Raw genomic sequence first — 16,251 nt, forward strand, 5'->3', positions numbered from 1 at the left:
AGGATATTACTGGCCAACCACCAGGATGCCATCAAAGTATCCCGCTCATGTGACAAATGTCAACGATATGCGACTATTCCTCATTCCCCTCCAGAGCCTCTTACTCCTATGATCAGCCCTTGGCCCTTCGCCCAGTGGGGACTTGATTTGATCGGCCCAATGCCGGCAGGGAAGGGCAAAGTCTGTTACGCAGTCGTTGCAGTGGACTACTTCATAAAGTGGGTCGAAGTAGAACCCTTGGCAACCATTACTGAGGCAAAGATAGAAGACTTCGTGTGGAAGAACATCCTTTGTAGATTCGGCATTCCCAATGCGATAGTCACTGACAATGGGCGACAGTTTGACAACAAGAAGTTCAGGTTGTTCTGCTCTAAGTTCAACATCAACTTATGCTTTACCTCTCCAGCTCATCCCCAGTCTAATGGACAAGTTGAGGCCATCAACAAAATAATCAAGCGCACTTTGAAAACCAGCTTCGACAAAGCTAAAGGCTGTTGGCCAGAATTTGTACCCCAAGTTCTTTGGTCATATCGCACTTCATATCGGACTTCAACAGGAGAAACTCCATTCTCACTTGCCTTTGGCACATAGGCGGTTGTCCCTGTTGAGCTCGAGCAAGCAACATTCCGAGTCCAGAACTACATTCAAAGTGAAAATGACAAACAACTCACCCTCAACTTGGATTTAGTCGAGGAACACAGAAACCAAGCTCACTTGAGGAATGTCGCCTACAAGCACCGCATCTCCAACTATTATGACTCTAGGGTCAAGCCTCGTTCTTTCAAAATAGGAGACTGGGTCTTAAAGAAAAGATTACTCTGCGACAGAGTCCCGAGTGAAGGCACACTTAGTCCAAACTGGGATGGACCGTATGAAGTCATTGGCATCAGTCGCCCTAGCTCTTACACACTTAGAAGCTCCGATGGCAAGACCCTTGGCCATCCATGGAACGCTGATCACTTGAAGTACTACTACAAATAGACTCACGATGTACAAGTGTTGAGCTATAGCCGTTCGGCATCCTATGTAATGAAGGCCATTTGGCAATGAATTCAATAAAGAGGTAATTTAGCCAACTCAGCCCTCACTCTTTTACATTCCTAGCAATGGAACACTCAAGTGTTGAAACCTCAAAGCAGATATATCCAACACGAAACAAAATCTAAGTATGTGTCGACAAGACTATACAAAGAAAGGAACAACCAAACAAGGGCTTATATCCAAACAATAGATCTATTCATACATAGCCAAACATGCATTAATAATAGTGCAAACACTCATAAACACCTAAAATCCAAAACTCTCAAGCTTATAACATGGGCACATGTTATACACACATCAGACTACTACATCCAGAATACATGCAGATAGTAAAGACACTGCTATTCATTCTCATCTGAAGCCGAACCCCTGGCAGTATCACTCCGCGTCCTACCATCATCCTCTGCATCCCCAAGATCCTCTTCACCATGCTGAGTCTGTGCATCAGCACTACCTTCATTATCAGACTCATCTTCGCTGCTAGGATTAACAGCAAGGACAAATGTCTCGCCCTTTCGATGATGCTCATCTATATCTTCGTGGTATTTTCGAAGAATGCTCCCATCATCATAACGATCAAGGACGGCCATCCATTTCCTTTTTTCAAAGCGAGCTTCTTGAGCACAGTAGGGTTTAATAGCAAGGTGAAAGGTCGAAGAACTTAAGTATTCTTGCACAGCGGCCTCCCTTTCAGTTGGAATGCTCTTCTCCAGTTCAGAAATCTCAACTAAGGCACCATCCAATTCTCCCCTAACCTTGGATACCTCCAAGGTAGCCACCTCCAACTGTTTTTTAGTTGCCTCAAACAATTTCTTAAGCCTTAGGTTCTCACCATTTCGCCCTTTCAAGCTCTCCATGGTTTCGTCCTTCAGTTGGAGAGCCTGAGTTAAAAGTCCCTTATTCCTTCGGGCCTCGTCCACAAGCTGCTTATTCTCCTTCAGTTTTGCCTTGTACCGCTCAACCTCTTGCAGTCTGTCGTGATACTCGGCCATGACCTGCATGGCAAGACGATCCTCACTACCTAAATAATGATAATAAAGAGGAAAAAGTAAGGAAATGACAAAGTAACACTCACATATGAAGACAGCTTCAACATCCGGTCGCAATCCGATTCATCCTTAGCTAAGGGCTCTCCGAGCTCATCGAAGGCGAATCGACGCCCTGCCAAGCAATTGTTGATATCCCCAAAATCCTTTGGCCGCGTGGCAACCCTCAAGTCCTTCCACGGGACACTGCCAGCTCTTTCCTTGCCTTTCCCCTCATGGCGGGAACCAGGATCACTTTCCTGGACAGTGTGCTCCATAGTAAGAGGAGGAGGCAACAGTCGGCTCCCTTCTCCTGCAACTACGGCAGCAGCATTTTCAACGGCCTCGACTCCAGTCTTCCTAAAGGCAGGCCCCTTAAGGACCCCATCTTGGGACTTAGGTCTAACGGATGGTTCCCCTCGGAACTTATGAATTTTCTTATGCGGTAGGATGTCTTCCGAAGGAACTAACACTGGTGCTTTCCTTTTATTGGTGCTAGTCCCTGTTTTCTTGCTTACCTTCTCCACTGCATAAGGAAAATCAAAATAAGAAATACAACTTTCCAAATAAAGTAAGGAATTGAGCTAAGTTTACATGAAGGATACAACTTACTCGATCGTCCCTGGCTCTCGGAAACTAAGGGTTGGAAACCGTACCGACGAAATAAGGGTCGTAGCTTGCTTAAGTGTCTATCCTCTTTGGGCACCCTGAACACCTTCTCTATGTCAGATAGCTCCTGCCCAAACAGTTGGATGGTGCCCCGCGTCACTACATGAAGCAAAGTGTTAGAAGCAAGAAAAGACCACAACAAATAGCAAATAGTACGAACGGTTGATACGTTACAACCTACAGTCTGGAAGTGAGTAAGCACACGTCGCTCAGGCGTGACACCCTTATCATACTCCCAATCATTATACAGAAAGCACCAACGGTTTTTCCATGTGTAGTATGCCTTTTTCTTACCATACACAATACGCTCTCTCTCACTCCGACATGCACACTCGGCATAACCAGTGCATGATTTTGCTGGGCGCATCTTGTAACAGTAACGCCACTGATGGAAGGAAGGCTCACACAACCCACACTCCATCCAAATGATATAAAATCCAATCAAAGTATCCCAGAAACCAGGATTGAGTTGCCCAGGTGCATATCCGATCAAAGATAACATCTTTTGCAACCACGGATGTAAAGGTAGTCTCACCCCTAAAGTCAGTAATATCTGGGTGTAGAACATAACATGACCCTGGGGAGGCTCAGAAGGCCATTCTTCATCATGTACCAAACGTATCCCTACACTACGAGGGATATTACATGACTGCCTTAGCGCCTCAACCTGCTTCTCATTATTTAACAAGTTATTCTTTAGATGGTCTGCTGTGAACTCAGAGCGAACTATGGGTATGGCATAAAAAACAACCCCCTCACCCAACGCCACGGAGGAAGAACTAGCAATAGCTAAAGTTTGACGGTTGGGAAGATCATCCAATGTTTCTCTAGTACAGGACTCTAACAAAGACCCTGAAGACTCCGACATTGCAGACTCAGACTTAGAGCTAAAGCTAGAAGAGCCCTCATCACTAGAACTTCCAGGCTCTGACATCTACAATAAGAAGAAACAAATTCTATCACTACATGCATGATCAAAACATAAGGAAGTTCCTATATTACCCACATGAAGATGGTGCAAAGCGATGCCGGAACCCTTCTCAATCAGAAAGCAATCCGTCTTCCACAGTCACTACAAAACAAGCAAATGAAGACCGTGTCAAGCGCCAAAAAAAAAAAAAAAAAAAAAAAAAAAAACAGCAGCTTCATCCAAAAAGCTTCACCCGAAAAGCTTCACCTCCAAAACTTCACCCAAAAAGCTTCATCCAAAAAGTTTCACCCAAAAAGCTTCACCTAAAAAAGCTTCACCAAAAAAAAAAAAAAAAAAACTTCACCTCCAAAAAGCTTCACCCAAACAGCTTCACCTAAAAAAGCTTCACCCACAAAGCTTCACCTAAAAAGCTTCACCCACAAAGCTTCACCCAAAAAACTCCAACCGAAAAGCTTCACTTAAAAAAGCTTCACCTACACAGCTTCACCTAAAAAAGCTTCACCTAGAAAGCTCCCTCTACATACTTTCACCATCAAAGCTTCACCATCAAAGCTTCACCTAGAAAGCTTCATCTACAAAGCTTCATCTACAAAGCTTCACCATCAAAGCTTCACCTAGAAAGCTTCAACACCAAAGCTTCACCTACAAAGCTTCAACACAAAACCTTGCTCCAAATAAACAAATTTTGTTCACAAAACCCAAGATGCCCTTGAACTTGTACAAAAACACTTGGGTAAACATAAACATTTTTTGTTTTACACCCACAAGGGCCCAAAATTTTCCTTCTTATTTATTCACTTATATATGTTCCCAAACATATTATAATAGATCCAACAACAAGCCAAAGTCCCAAGTTTCATAATGGACAAAAGTACAAGCAATTCATCAATAATGAAGGTGCTACAAAAATTGGAATCTGCCCCAAAATAGAAATCCAACCCAAGAGACTTTTTCTCTCTCTCCCTCTTCCGCCTCCTTTCATCTATCAAATTTCTGCAACCTCTGCTCTTCTCCAATGGAGCTGAATTTTGGACACCCTATAGTTCTTGAGCATATGAACAACTTTCAAGAAGGAACCATTTCTGTTTGAGCGACGGAAATTAAAGTGTTGAAGCTCCAAACATGACAGTCGGATTCTTGCAGATTTCGAAGCTGCTGTGATGTTTCGAAGATCTGGAAATATTTAACCATTAGTTCATTCTGAATTTTTGATATGTTATGAAAGAGACGATGAGGAACAACTTCAATGAAGAAAGCATGCTGATCTGAACAATAGAAAATGGAGTTTCGAAGCTCACAACAAATCTGACGGGTTGACAGAAAAATAATAACCAGTCATTCATCATACCTGAATTTCTTGAGTTATACAGCTCCGAGGGATCTCAATTTTGGATATGTTGTAGTTCACAAGTTAAGGAACAACTTCAATGAAGAAAGCATGCTGATCTGAACAATAGAAAATGGAGTTTCGAAGCTCACAACAAATCTGACGGGTTGACAGAAAAATAATAACCAGTCATTCATCATACCTGAATTTCTTGAGTTATACAGTTCCGAGGGATCTCAATTTTGGATATGTTGTAGTTCACAAGTTAAGGAACAACTTCGATGAAGAAAGTATGTTGATCTGAGCAAGAGAAAATGGAGTTTTTGAAGCTCACAACAAGTCTGACGCGTTGATATACAAATGACGAACAATCACTCATCATACCTGAATTTCTGGAGTTGTACTACTCCGGTGGATCTCCAATTCGGATATGTTGTAGTTCACGAGCTAAGGAACAACTTTCATGAAGATGGTTTTGCGATTTGAGCCACAGAAAATGGTGTTATATTGAAGAGCTACCACTCCCTCTACGTAGACACCCTCCTTGGTTTACCTAGCTCCAACACCCACATTTCCTTCAACAAGACTGCAGCAAATCAGATTGTGAGGAAAGATGGCAATCTTTCCAGCCAAAAAGGAAAGGCAAAGTAAAAGAAAATTAAACACATTGATGGCATATTATGAAAGAAGAAAAGGAAAAGTAGTAAATGATGATGAAGTGTGGGAACAACATCATGACAAATGATGATGAGTCATGCTTTCCCCCCTCCTTGGATTCGGCTGAAAACATCCCCCTATTTGGATTCAGCTGAAAACATCCCACTCAGTCGACAAAAAAAATAAAAATAAAAAAAAAAAAAAAAAAAAAAAAGGGCCTAGGCCTCCACTTCTTTGGGCCTAACACATCTTCATAACAAAAAAAAAAAACAATATATGAAGAAAGAGCCCTGGGTTACCACTTCGAAAAGAAACAAGTGAAGTTTTCCTACTCATGACATTGACTACTAGCTAGACACCTCATTCGGCAACTCTCTTCGCCTGAAGACTTGGGGGACTCCCACCATATGCTACTGCACCTTGACACTCGGCAGTCTCACAACCACTCAGTGACTTGGATTTTTCAAGTCTCCAACCGAGAAGTTTTCCTCACTCGGGAAGTTAAGGGAACACTACCTCAAACTACATGCTTCACTCACAAAGCTACAACAATACAGGTTCCAACAAAAGCAAAAATTCAAAGAACTTTATGAAGAAGGCTTTGGTGTATTTAACACAATATGTTGAAATGAAGCAAAGCTTATTTATTAATATTTTCGATAAGCCACAAATATGTACATATACATGAGTCAAAATAAACAAACAAAAGGAAGCCTTCACAAAGGTTGCTTAGGGGAAGTCTCAGCAGTCGGTAGAGCCCCAGAAAGAGAAAGCACCGGAGGGTGGTTATCCGGAGCCTCAGTACTTGACAAAACCCCAGAAGGAGGAGGCATTGGAGGGTCATCATTTGAAGCTTCATTACCAGGTACAGCCCCAGAAGACGAAGGCAATAAATGCCTTTGGAACAAACCCACAAACCGCTGATGATCAAGTAAAACCTTACCATCAGATTCCTTCATCTGGTCAAGCTTCCTCTTCATGTTTGTAGCATAGTCATGGGCGAGCCGGTGCAACTGCTTATTCTCATGCTTGAGCCCTCTAATCTCCTGTTTGAGACTCATCACTTCAGCAGCCAATGATTCAACTTGGCGGGTTCTAGCAAATAGGCGTTGGGCCATATTAGACACAGAACCTGCACACTGAACACTAAGAGCCAGAGAGTCCTTAACAGCCAACTCATCAGACCGTTTGGAAAGTAGTCTGTTATCTTTGGGAGTGAGAAGGTTCCTGGCCACCACTGCAGCGGTCATATCATTCTTCATCACAGAATCCCCAACGGTAAGAGGACCAGTAGGGGATATGAAGGATGGGCGCCATATGTTGTCTGGAGAAGGCGTGGCTGTCTCTTCTCCAAGGTTCAAGTCAAAACGACGGTCGGAGGGTCCAGACATTTTCAAATGTGTTGAAGAGGGAAAAGGTCAGACAAATCAAGATCTTAGAAGTGCAAGAAATGAGCTTCTACTGGTAGAGATTCAAGTGTGCTGTGGAACTTAATGCCAGCCTCTATAAAAATCTGCACTCGACGGAGCTTCAGAAATCGAAGAGGCGTTTGCTTTCTCAAAAGCTGGGCTGCTCAGAGACCACGAGGGCCGATCTCAGAAATCGAAGAAACACCTGCTTTTTCAGCCTCGTCAGCACCTGTCACATGCACACTCAGCTTTGCGGAAATTACGGGCAATTTGTCGAAGATTTCTGGTGAAGTAGAAAGCACGTGAATCTTATTGTTCAATCACCGCTCTCCATATGCACCATCAACTCCTCGGGTACCACATATAACTTTGTCAAAGATCTCTGACAAAGTTTAGGCACGAGAATTTCGAAGTTCCAGCTACCCTACTATTACCCATAAGGGTAAAGGAACAGCACCACTGCTTGACAACTGGAAAGTCCCTATGTGTGTCGACCTCCGTGTTTTGCGGCAAGACAGGTTGGCAAGAACGTCCAACCTTTACTCACATTCGAGAAAAGACTCCCAACATAATTACTTTCTCAAAAACCGGAGTAGCACCGCTTTCCGAATCTCGAGAGTCAGATCCTCGACGGGATTGCTTGTTCGAAAACCGAAGAGGCACAACTCTCAGAACTTCGAGAGCCAGATTTCCTTAGATAAAGCTTGTCTGTAATCTTCACACGTAACATCAGCTTTCCAGATACCACATACCACTTTTTCAAAGTGCTCTGACAAAATTAAAACACGTGAAGCTGGCAGCTCCCACTACATTACTGTGACCAAGAAGGGTAAAGGAATAGCATTACTACTTGTTATTGGGAAATCCCTATATACATTGACCTCCCTCCTCAACGGACAGGCAAACCTGCAAAAATGCTCAACCCTTTCTCGCGTTCGAAAAGGCACCCTCAACGTAACCTCTCGAAATACTCAGCTTTATTTCCCCCCGATAATACCTCAGCAAATAAGCCACACCAAGAACAAGAGTATCTCATATCATCAGGGTCGAAAGCAAGAGTATCCCATATCATGCTTTCTCCCTGTCTTTGTCTTTGTCCTTGTCCACACCTGCAGGACAAGGAGAAAGAGAGCAGTCAGTCGGAACCTGAAATCAAACCTCCAATTTGGAACTGACTGCCTGGAGCCTTGGCCTGGTTGCTTACTTAGCATTGCTCTCGAGTACTCATCCTCAACTGCTGTCAAGGTCACGAATTCCACCGGCAAATACCTCATGACAGTTGATCAGATATTGGCTCTTTACACTGAAGCTGCCAAGCGTGGATGAGTCACTATGAAGGAATGTTCTGAAGGACCATTTAAATGCAAAGGTTGCACACCACTTCTGCCATGCAAAAGATTGAAGCAGAAGGTTCAACGGTGAGCTGAAACAGATCACTACAGCACGACACCTTTCCATACCACATTCATTATTCCGTCAACAGCAAAAGTATCCCATATCATCAAGGTCGAACGTACTCTAGATTTGATGGACTTGTTTTGACCCTCAAATTTTTGAGTCGGCCTTATACTCTGAAGGGCACCAGAAAACCCTCCAGCACAGTTCAAGAATAAGCCTGTGGAAAGTTACTTCTTCAAAAGCAAAAGTATCTCATATCATCTCTTATCCATTTGCTTCTCTTTATCCTGGCAGTTGAATGAGAGACAAGGAGAAGGAGAACAATCAACCGGAAGCCGAAGTCAAACCTCTGACCCTGGGTTGCTTACTTGGAAGTTTGACTGCTTACCTTGTCTGTCACCTCTTTCGGCAGATCTCCTAGCTCGGCGACTTGGGGGACTCCTACTATAGGGTTTGTATCACACTTGACTAAGCCCGAAACTACAACTAAGCTTTAAGTGAAATTGATACATTACCTTGTGCGTCAACATCAGCTAAGTACACCATTCCCGGATGGAGGAAAGGTACTTCCAGAGAAGGGCAGATGAAGATCAGACCACACTTCGGTACTTAGAAGTTTCGTGATTACTCAAGGGATTGGATCTTGCAAGTCCCCAACCGAGGAGTTTCCCTCACTCGGGAACTTAGGGGAGCACTGTTTGTACCATACTTGACCAATCCCGAAACTACCGAGTACCGGCCAACGCTATACTGTCAAGGACCCAGAAGAGTTCCCCTCCGACCAGGAGGCCAATCACTACTCGACACGTGTCAAGATTAGAAGCCAATCAGAGCGCAGCACGTGTCGACATCAAGAACCAATCATAACATGACACATGTCAATGTGACAAAGCTACAAGTTTTTCTATAAATAGGGGTCATTCCCCCACAATATGGCCTAATGCCATTTTGTGTTAAATCATTCACAAGAACTCACTAAATTGAGAGCTTGATCCTTTGTACTTGTGTAAGCCCTTCACTACTAATAAGAACTCCTCTACTCCGTGGACGTAGCCAATCTGGGTGAACCACGTACATCCTGTGTTTGCTTCTCTGTCTCTATTCATTTACGTACTTATCCTCACTAGTGACGGAAGCAACCAAGCGAAGGTCACAAAACCTGACACTTTCTGTTGTACCAAAGTCTTCGCTGATTTTGTGCATCAACAAATATAAAAATTTGAATTATCTTTATTACATTACAAAAAAGAGTATTTTTAAACAATTATATAATATAGGAGATGACGTTTTACCACAATTGCGGAAAATAACTAGCAGCTCCACTTTTCAAAACTAACTATTTAACTCCGTAACACTAATGTTTTGTAAAAAAAAAATTACATAATGTGAACTTTTTAATAGTTGGTTATTTTAGAATTTCTCCTTATAGTATGAAGACTATCATTTATACTCCAAAATTCTAATTGTGCATTCCTCGTAAGAATATATTTTTTTTAAATATAAAAAGTTTAAGTGTAGAATTAGGTTTTTGAAGTATTGATAACACTTTCCAAAAATAAATTATCATCAATGTATATCTAAATGAGAAATGGTAAGTGACTCTCTTTAAGTTAAAAGTGGGACTTTCCATAGATTCTTTGTAATCTCATATTTTTGACACAATATTTTATAATATTAGCACGAGAATTGACTATCCTCATATCTCAATATCAAATATAATACTTTTTTTTTGTCAAATGATAAATCTTGTGTTAGATCCCAACATCTCTCAAGGGAGTGGATCCTCTAACCCTTATATGTACATGCCCACCTCCATATAGCACGATGCCTTTTGGGAACTCACTGGCTTCAGGTTCCATCGGAACTCCGAAGTTAAGCGAGAAAGGCCAGAGCATTCTCGGGATGGGTGACCCACTGGGAAGTTCTGCTCGCGTGAGTTCCTAGAAACAAAACCGTGAAGGTGTGTCCAGGGGCCCAAAGCGGACAATATCATGCTACAGCAGAGTAGAGCTCGGGATGTGGTGGAGCCCAGGTTGGGATGTGACAATTTGGTATCAGAGTCAATCCCTGGTCGGAAGTGTGCCAACAAGGACGTCGAGCCCTTAAGGGGGTGGATTGTTAGATCCCATATCACCCAGGGGAGTGGATCCTCTATGCCTTATATGTACATGCCCACCTCCATATAGCACGAGGCCTTTTGGGAACTCATTGGTTTCAGGTTCCATCGAAACTCCGAAGTTAAGTGAGAAAGGGGCCAGAGCATTCCTAAGATGAATGATCCACTGTGATGTTTTGCTTGCGTGAGTTCCCAGAAACAAAACGGTGAGGGCATGGCCGGGGCCCAAAGCGGACAATATCGTGCTATGGCGGAGTCGAGCCCGGGATGTGATGGAGCCCAGGTCGGGATGTGACATCTTGTTAGATTAGATAAGATATCAAATTAGCCATTAACGGGGTTTGAACCCACGTCGTCATGCAAAAACTCAACTTTTTTCCACCATTGTGGTAAATGGCCACTTGCAATATCGAATATAATACTTGCATGTACGATTATTATTTGAATATATTCATCTTTACTTGTAAGTGAAAAATCTTAATTTTGATTCTCGCAAAAAGCGAATTTAAATCATATCATTGCTAGCCCATTATGAAGTTTAGCCCACACCCTACCCCCTTAATAAAGATAATATTATTTATTCAAAAATTAAATAAATAAATAATTATAATTGTATTTAATACATGTAAACTAAAAAAACCCCATATCCAAAAGTTTCACTTATTTCTGTCCTTGAAACGCAGTGTTTCAAACCAGTAGTGGACTGTCACTGGCAACAGACGAATTGCAGCAGAAGATCACACAAATCCGAAAACTTTATCCAATTTTCTCATCGGTTCCTGACTCAGTTTCGTTGAGCTCTTTGGCAATGGAAGCTCTGGGATTTCCTTCTCTCAACACTCACAGCATTTCGTGCTCCAGTTCTCAGAAACGAAGAGCCACTAAACCACCATGTCAAAGAACATATTTTTCAAGCATTTCACCTCCATCTTCCCTAAAACTCACACCCTCTTACAGAAGTTACAATTTTGTATGTAAATTCTCCACCTTTTTCATGTTCTAATTATTGGGTTTATGGTAATTTTCATGTTTTGAGTATATTTTCTAATCTGGGTTGTTCTTGTTCTTGATGTTAACTTACCATTTTGTATGTGAATTCTGCACCTTTTTCATGTTTTAATATTTGGGCTTTTTTTATTTTTTATTTTTTTCTCCTAATGTGGGTTGTTCTTGTTCTCTTTTTTGATTTAGCGAAGGAGTGCCACTCGAATGCAAGCTGACAGTGAAGATTACGAGTTGAAGCAAATGAGGGATATGGCTGCTGCCAAAAAGAGATGGGAGGCTCTGGTATGTTTCTCGATTCCTTCAGAATTCGAAGACCAAAAAACAAAATGAGTTTTTGTGTAAATCTGTTTAAGTTTGCTACTTAATGGGCAATTAAGAAATGAAGTAACGTTCTTTTAGTTCAACTATTCTGTTTGTAGAGGTTTTATGATTTGTTCCGCATATGCTAAGTTTGAACTTACTGGGATTTGTTATTGTTTGTTCGAGCGATAGTCTACACGAAAGTAACCTAAACTACGATAGAGGATTTGAACTTGGGATTGGTTAATTTTATTGATTCGCTAGGATATGTTAAACTGTGGTGCATTTGGAGTTTTAACCGGTTAGTACAGGTTAGGGAAGGAAAGGTTAAAGCTTTAACACCAAGGGAAGCCGGGTATGCAATTCAGCTATCTAACAAAACCCTTCTCGATGTTCGTCCCTCTACAGAACACAAAAAGGTACGCAGCTTAATGTTTTTTTTTCCCTTCTCTGTAGTATTCTTTGTTATGATTCTTGAATTAATCTCTTCTTTCCCCCTGTTTTATAGGCATGGGTTAAAGGATCAACCTGGATTCCGATATTTGACGTTGGTAATGAATTCGACGCTGGAACTCTTTCCAGAAAGTTCATGAATTTCACAATGGGTATCAGACAACTCTTGCTATCCTGTCGTTCTTAACTTATATCTAGTTTTGCATTGCTTATGTGCTTTGTAATTTTGTTTTTGGATACAATTTAACAAATTAATAGGTTTTCAATCAATACTCAAAGCATAGTAGGATATTTGTAATATGTTGTAGGGAAACTACTTAAATGACGTTTGAACTGTAACCTCTTATTGCTTTGAACCTGGTGGTGGTTATACTCCTAAAGGACATAATATTTTGTGTAGGGGGTTGGTGGAGTGGCGTTCCTATGTTGTCATATAACAGGTATGTCAGAAAAACCATATTATTCTTGTGATTTGCTTTGTTCATGTGATAAATTGCATATTGATTGTTTGTTTTTTCACCAGCCAGTTCGTGGCCAAAGTTAGTGAGAAGTTTCCAGAAGATACAGATCTTATCGTTGCATGTCAGAAGGGATTGAGGTACTTTTTATGTTACAAAGATTGTATTTTCAGTTATAACTGGTTTATAAAGAGACATTTGGAAGTTCTTGTATGACATAATTCTATTTTGGTTTTCATATAATTGATAGGATTGAGGTTGTAATTGCAACATATATGTAGTTATATCATGGTATATTTAGCGTGCATAGCAAATCCATACATGGATCTCCTCGCTTTCATAATTGAGTAACAGTAGACTTGAAGACTGGAAGACTTTTAGAAAACTATAATGAAGATGTTTTCCCAAAATTATGAAGATTATACCAATCATTTGCTATCTTCTCCTCACAAAGTGATAATATAAATTAGGAGGAGACTGTCAAAGGATTAAAAGGGAGAAATCGTAGTTCAGCCGTTGATTTCTTTTGCGAAGTTCTAGACATCAGACCCATGTTTTTGGTCCAGGTTGAATTTTTTGCCTCCAGCTCGAATAGAGAAGAGTAGTTTGTAACTTTTAGTTCTACCGCATACTATGGTCTAAATACATGAAAGAAAAGAAGGCAATGAGAATCACTTGCATTGGAATGAATCAATCACAAATTTCATCACCGTCACCTTTCATGGCAGATCTCTGGCTGCTTGCGAGCAGCTGTACAATGCAGGCTACAAAAACCTTTTCTGGGTTCAAGGAGGTTTAGAGGCTGCTGAAGAAGAGGTAGTTGTGGTTTTAGTGTTTGGATATTCTTTTTTTTCTTAGCATTTCTACGTGGATCTTCTTTTTCGGTGCTTTTGGTGTGAATCTTATGTGGGAGCAGGATCTTGTCAGAGAAGGACCTCAGCCATTTAAGTTTGCTGGAATTGGTGGGGTTTCAGAATTCCTCGGGTAACTATCTGGTCTTGCTCACTTTTTGTTATAATTGGTATCTATGTTCTAGTGATGAACACTAACTTTTGTTTCTGATGCATATTAAAATACAATTTTAAGACAGTTCTTATACAAATTTATTAGTAAGTGCATTTATATCTCAATCCCCAATCCACAGTTGGACAGATCAGCAAAGAGCTGCAGGTGCCAAAGAAGGTTGGAGTTACCGATTAGTGTTCTCTGCCCGGCTGGTACTTATTCTCTTCAACATGTTTGCTAAAGTGGCCTGGTTTTTAGTCACCTCACTTTCAAGCGTCTAATCTCAATTTGAACGATTTTTGGCACAGGTCGGAGTCATTGTCCTTGCCGATGCCTTGTTTCTTGGTGCTCAGCAATTCGGACATTATCTTCAGGATATAAGGTCGCACTGAGGTTAAACACTTGTGCTTGAAGTACGTGATTGAATATCAAGGTACAACATTTTGCAGTACTGGTTTACCAGAGAATAGATTTGCCAAGGATAACAATTTTGGAAGCCAGAGTGCCTCAAAAAGAAGATTGCGTGCGAGCTCTGTATGAGAAGTAGATCAGTGACTGAGCCAGCAAATTTTGTCGGACAGTTACGCCTTGTAAAACATGTTCTAGTCTAGTATTAGTTTTTTCTCTTCTTTTTCTCTCATAGCGGTTTTTTGGCCTAGCAATGTATTTGTCCTGTGAATTCTGCTATTAATAATTTTCTTTTATCAATCATTATATATTGCGCAGAACTTGAATAACTTCTTACGCATGCCGTGGCAAGCAGGGAATCATCTCCTCGCGTTGCCTATTAAGCTGTGCTATCAACTGCATATCTAACGGAACCATTTACTATGTAGATTTTGATTTTGTTCTTGTGAAGCTATGAAACTATAACTGTTCTTTGAAGCCAACCTTGACATTGCATTTAGACCCCAATCAGGGTAGGAAGGGAAAATGGAAGGGAAAATGGAAGGAAAAATCATATATCGTTGAGAAAAAAGGTTAGGTTTGATTTCTTCCATTTACTTTAGGAGTCTGCTTCTGAGATATAGGCAGAAGGCAATGCGTGGTGCCAGGATAAGACTCTGCAACCCGACAAACCAGACGAGCAACTTCTTCTCTAACATGGCCATACTTCTCTGCCAATCCGCGAAAAGATAGGTGAGGGGTTGTTTCCGAGCTGGTGAAGGTTACCAACGACAGGTAGCTTCGGAGGGCTTGGTGGAAGTTTGAGTTTTCTTTTCCGTGACTTATCCTCAAAGATAAATTTGAGCAACAATATGAGGAAACTGAATGCAAGAAGCAAAGAGGGTTCCTTCAGTAATTGAAGAAAATCCATTGGAAACCAAAATTCAGTGCCTCGGAGTTTCTGGTACGGTTCCCTCAGTTGTCGTAATCAATTTCATTAGACTGAGACTTGCTTTCGGTGGCATCTAATGAAGAAAGTTGAGATTTCATCATAAAACCAATTTGCAATATGAGGAGTAGTCCAATCTCTTATAAGCTCATGCAAGTCCCTCCTTCCATCAATGTGGAACTTATTTCCAACACACCCCCTAACACGTGGACAACACAACGGGGTGACATGGAGAGCGTGTGGCCGTTTGGTTTCACACATCGGTGGGGGAAGTCAACAAGGGTGGCTTTAAATATGATTACCTTACTCTAACTAATGCCGGGACATTTTGTGGTAAAACCCCACATCTGACGGATTGGGTAGGAGGAAAACTAATGAAAAAGGTTTGAAAACTTTAAATTTTAACGATAATTACAAAATAAAGGGTAAAGTGAATAGTATCAGGATTGACTTTTTAGTGTAAAAATGTGGTTTTTCATTAAAGTGAACAGTACCGAGAGCTTTTCATTACAGTTCCCTTGGGCAGGTGGTAAAGTTGGGAACAATATTGATGTCGTTAGAGTGGGCCTCCTGGGCTCGTCGATCTAAATAAAATTCAACATGGTATAAGAGCCCACAGTTACGGGCTCATGCAAGCCAAAAGCTTGTCACCAGAAAGTGTGGCCTTGGAAACAAGCTTAGACTCTTAACATAGAGCCAGCCTCAGAGTTTTTAAGAATCACTTCTTGAAATGATTGAAAACAAGTCTGGACTTCATTGGAGCCGACTTCTGAGTTTTAATCAATCTCTGAGTTTCAATTGTCGATGTGTGCATCTCTACTTGTGAACCACTAAATGGGGTTACACGTGAGGGGTGTGTTAGCAGTCACACAACGATGGGAGAAGTCAACAAAGGTGGCTTTAAAAATGATTATCCTACTCTAACTAATACTAAGACCTTTAGTGGTAAAACCTCACACCTGATGGATTGGGCAGGTGATAAAGTTAGGAATAATATTGATGTCGTTAGAGTGGGGCCAAACGAATCCGCCGATCCAAAAATCCAACATCTAATAGTCATCAATCGGCAAGGAAGCCACCTCAATTACTTTGTACCATTTTCCACCTTGTTTTACTAACAG

The 16,251-nt window shown here is 41.3% G+C and overlaps 2 protein-coding genes and 1 long non-coding RNA gene across 3 annotated transcripts; 1 reads left to right on the top strand and 2 right to left on the bottom strand.

Moving 5' to 3' along the window:
- Positions 1-1,189: 1,189 nt before the first annotated feature.
- On the bottom strand, positions 1,190-2,768 carry LOC139197097 (uncharacterized). Its single transcript, XM_070823725.1, has 3 exons — positions 2,679-2,768; positions 2,117-2,592; positions 1,190-2,036 (listed from the first exon to the last, which is right to left on the bottom strand). Coding segments are annotated over exons 1-3 (1,131 nt in total). The 5' UTR covers positions 2,680-2,768; the 3' UTR covers positions 1,190-1,382.
- A 1,666-nt stretch (positions 2,769-4,434) lies between these two features.
- Positions 4,435-5,558, bottom strand: LOC139197098 (uncharacterized). The gene is made up of 4 exons (XR_011582139.1): positions 5,378-5,558; positions 5,196-5,293; positions 5,015-5,112; positions 4,435-4,839 (listed from the first exon to the last, which is right to left on the bottom strand). It is a non-coding gene; the product is annotated as an uncharacterized lncRNA (long non-coding RNA).
- Positions 5,559-11,216: 5,658 nt separating this feature from the next.
- On the top strand, positions 11,217-14,505 carry LOC103437658 (rhodanese-like domain-containing protein 11, chloroplastic). Its single transcript, XM_008376147.4, has 10 exons — positions 11,217-11,543; positions 11,765-11,860; positions 12,190-12,297; positions 12,387-12,483; positions 12,732-12,771; positions 12,855-12,929; positions 13,518-13,605; positions 13,706-13,773; positions 13,934-14,006; positions 14,103-14,505. Exons 1-10 carry the CDS (start codon positions 11,382-11,384, stop codon positions 14,184-14,186), a joined length of 891 nt encoding a protein of 296 aa, XP_008374369.3. The 5' UTR covers positions 11,217-11,381; the 3' UTR covers positions 14,187-14,505.
- Positions 14,506-16,251: the final 1,746 nt, after the last annotated feature.

This window comes from Malus domestica, chromosome 06 (assembly GCF_042453785.1).
Source record: "Malus domestica chromosome 06, GDT2T_hap1".
Taxonomy (NCBI): Eukaryota; Viridiplantae; Streptophyta; class Magnoliopsida; order Rosales; family Rosaceae; genus Malus; species Malus domestica.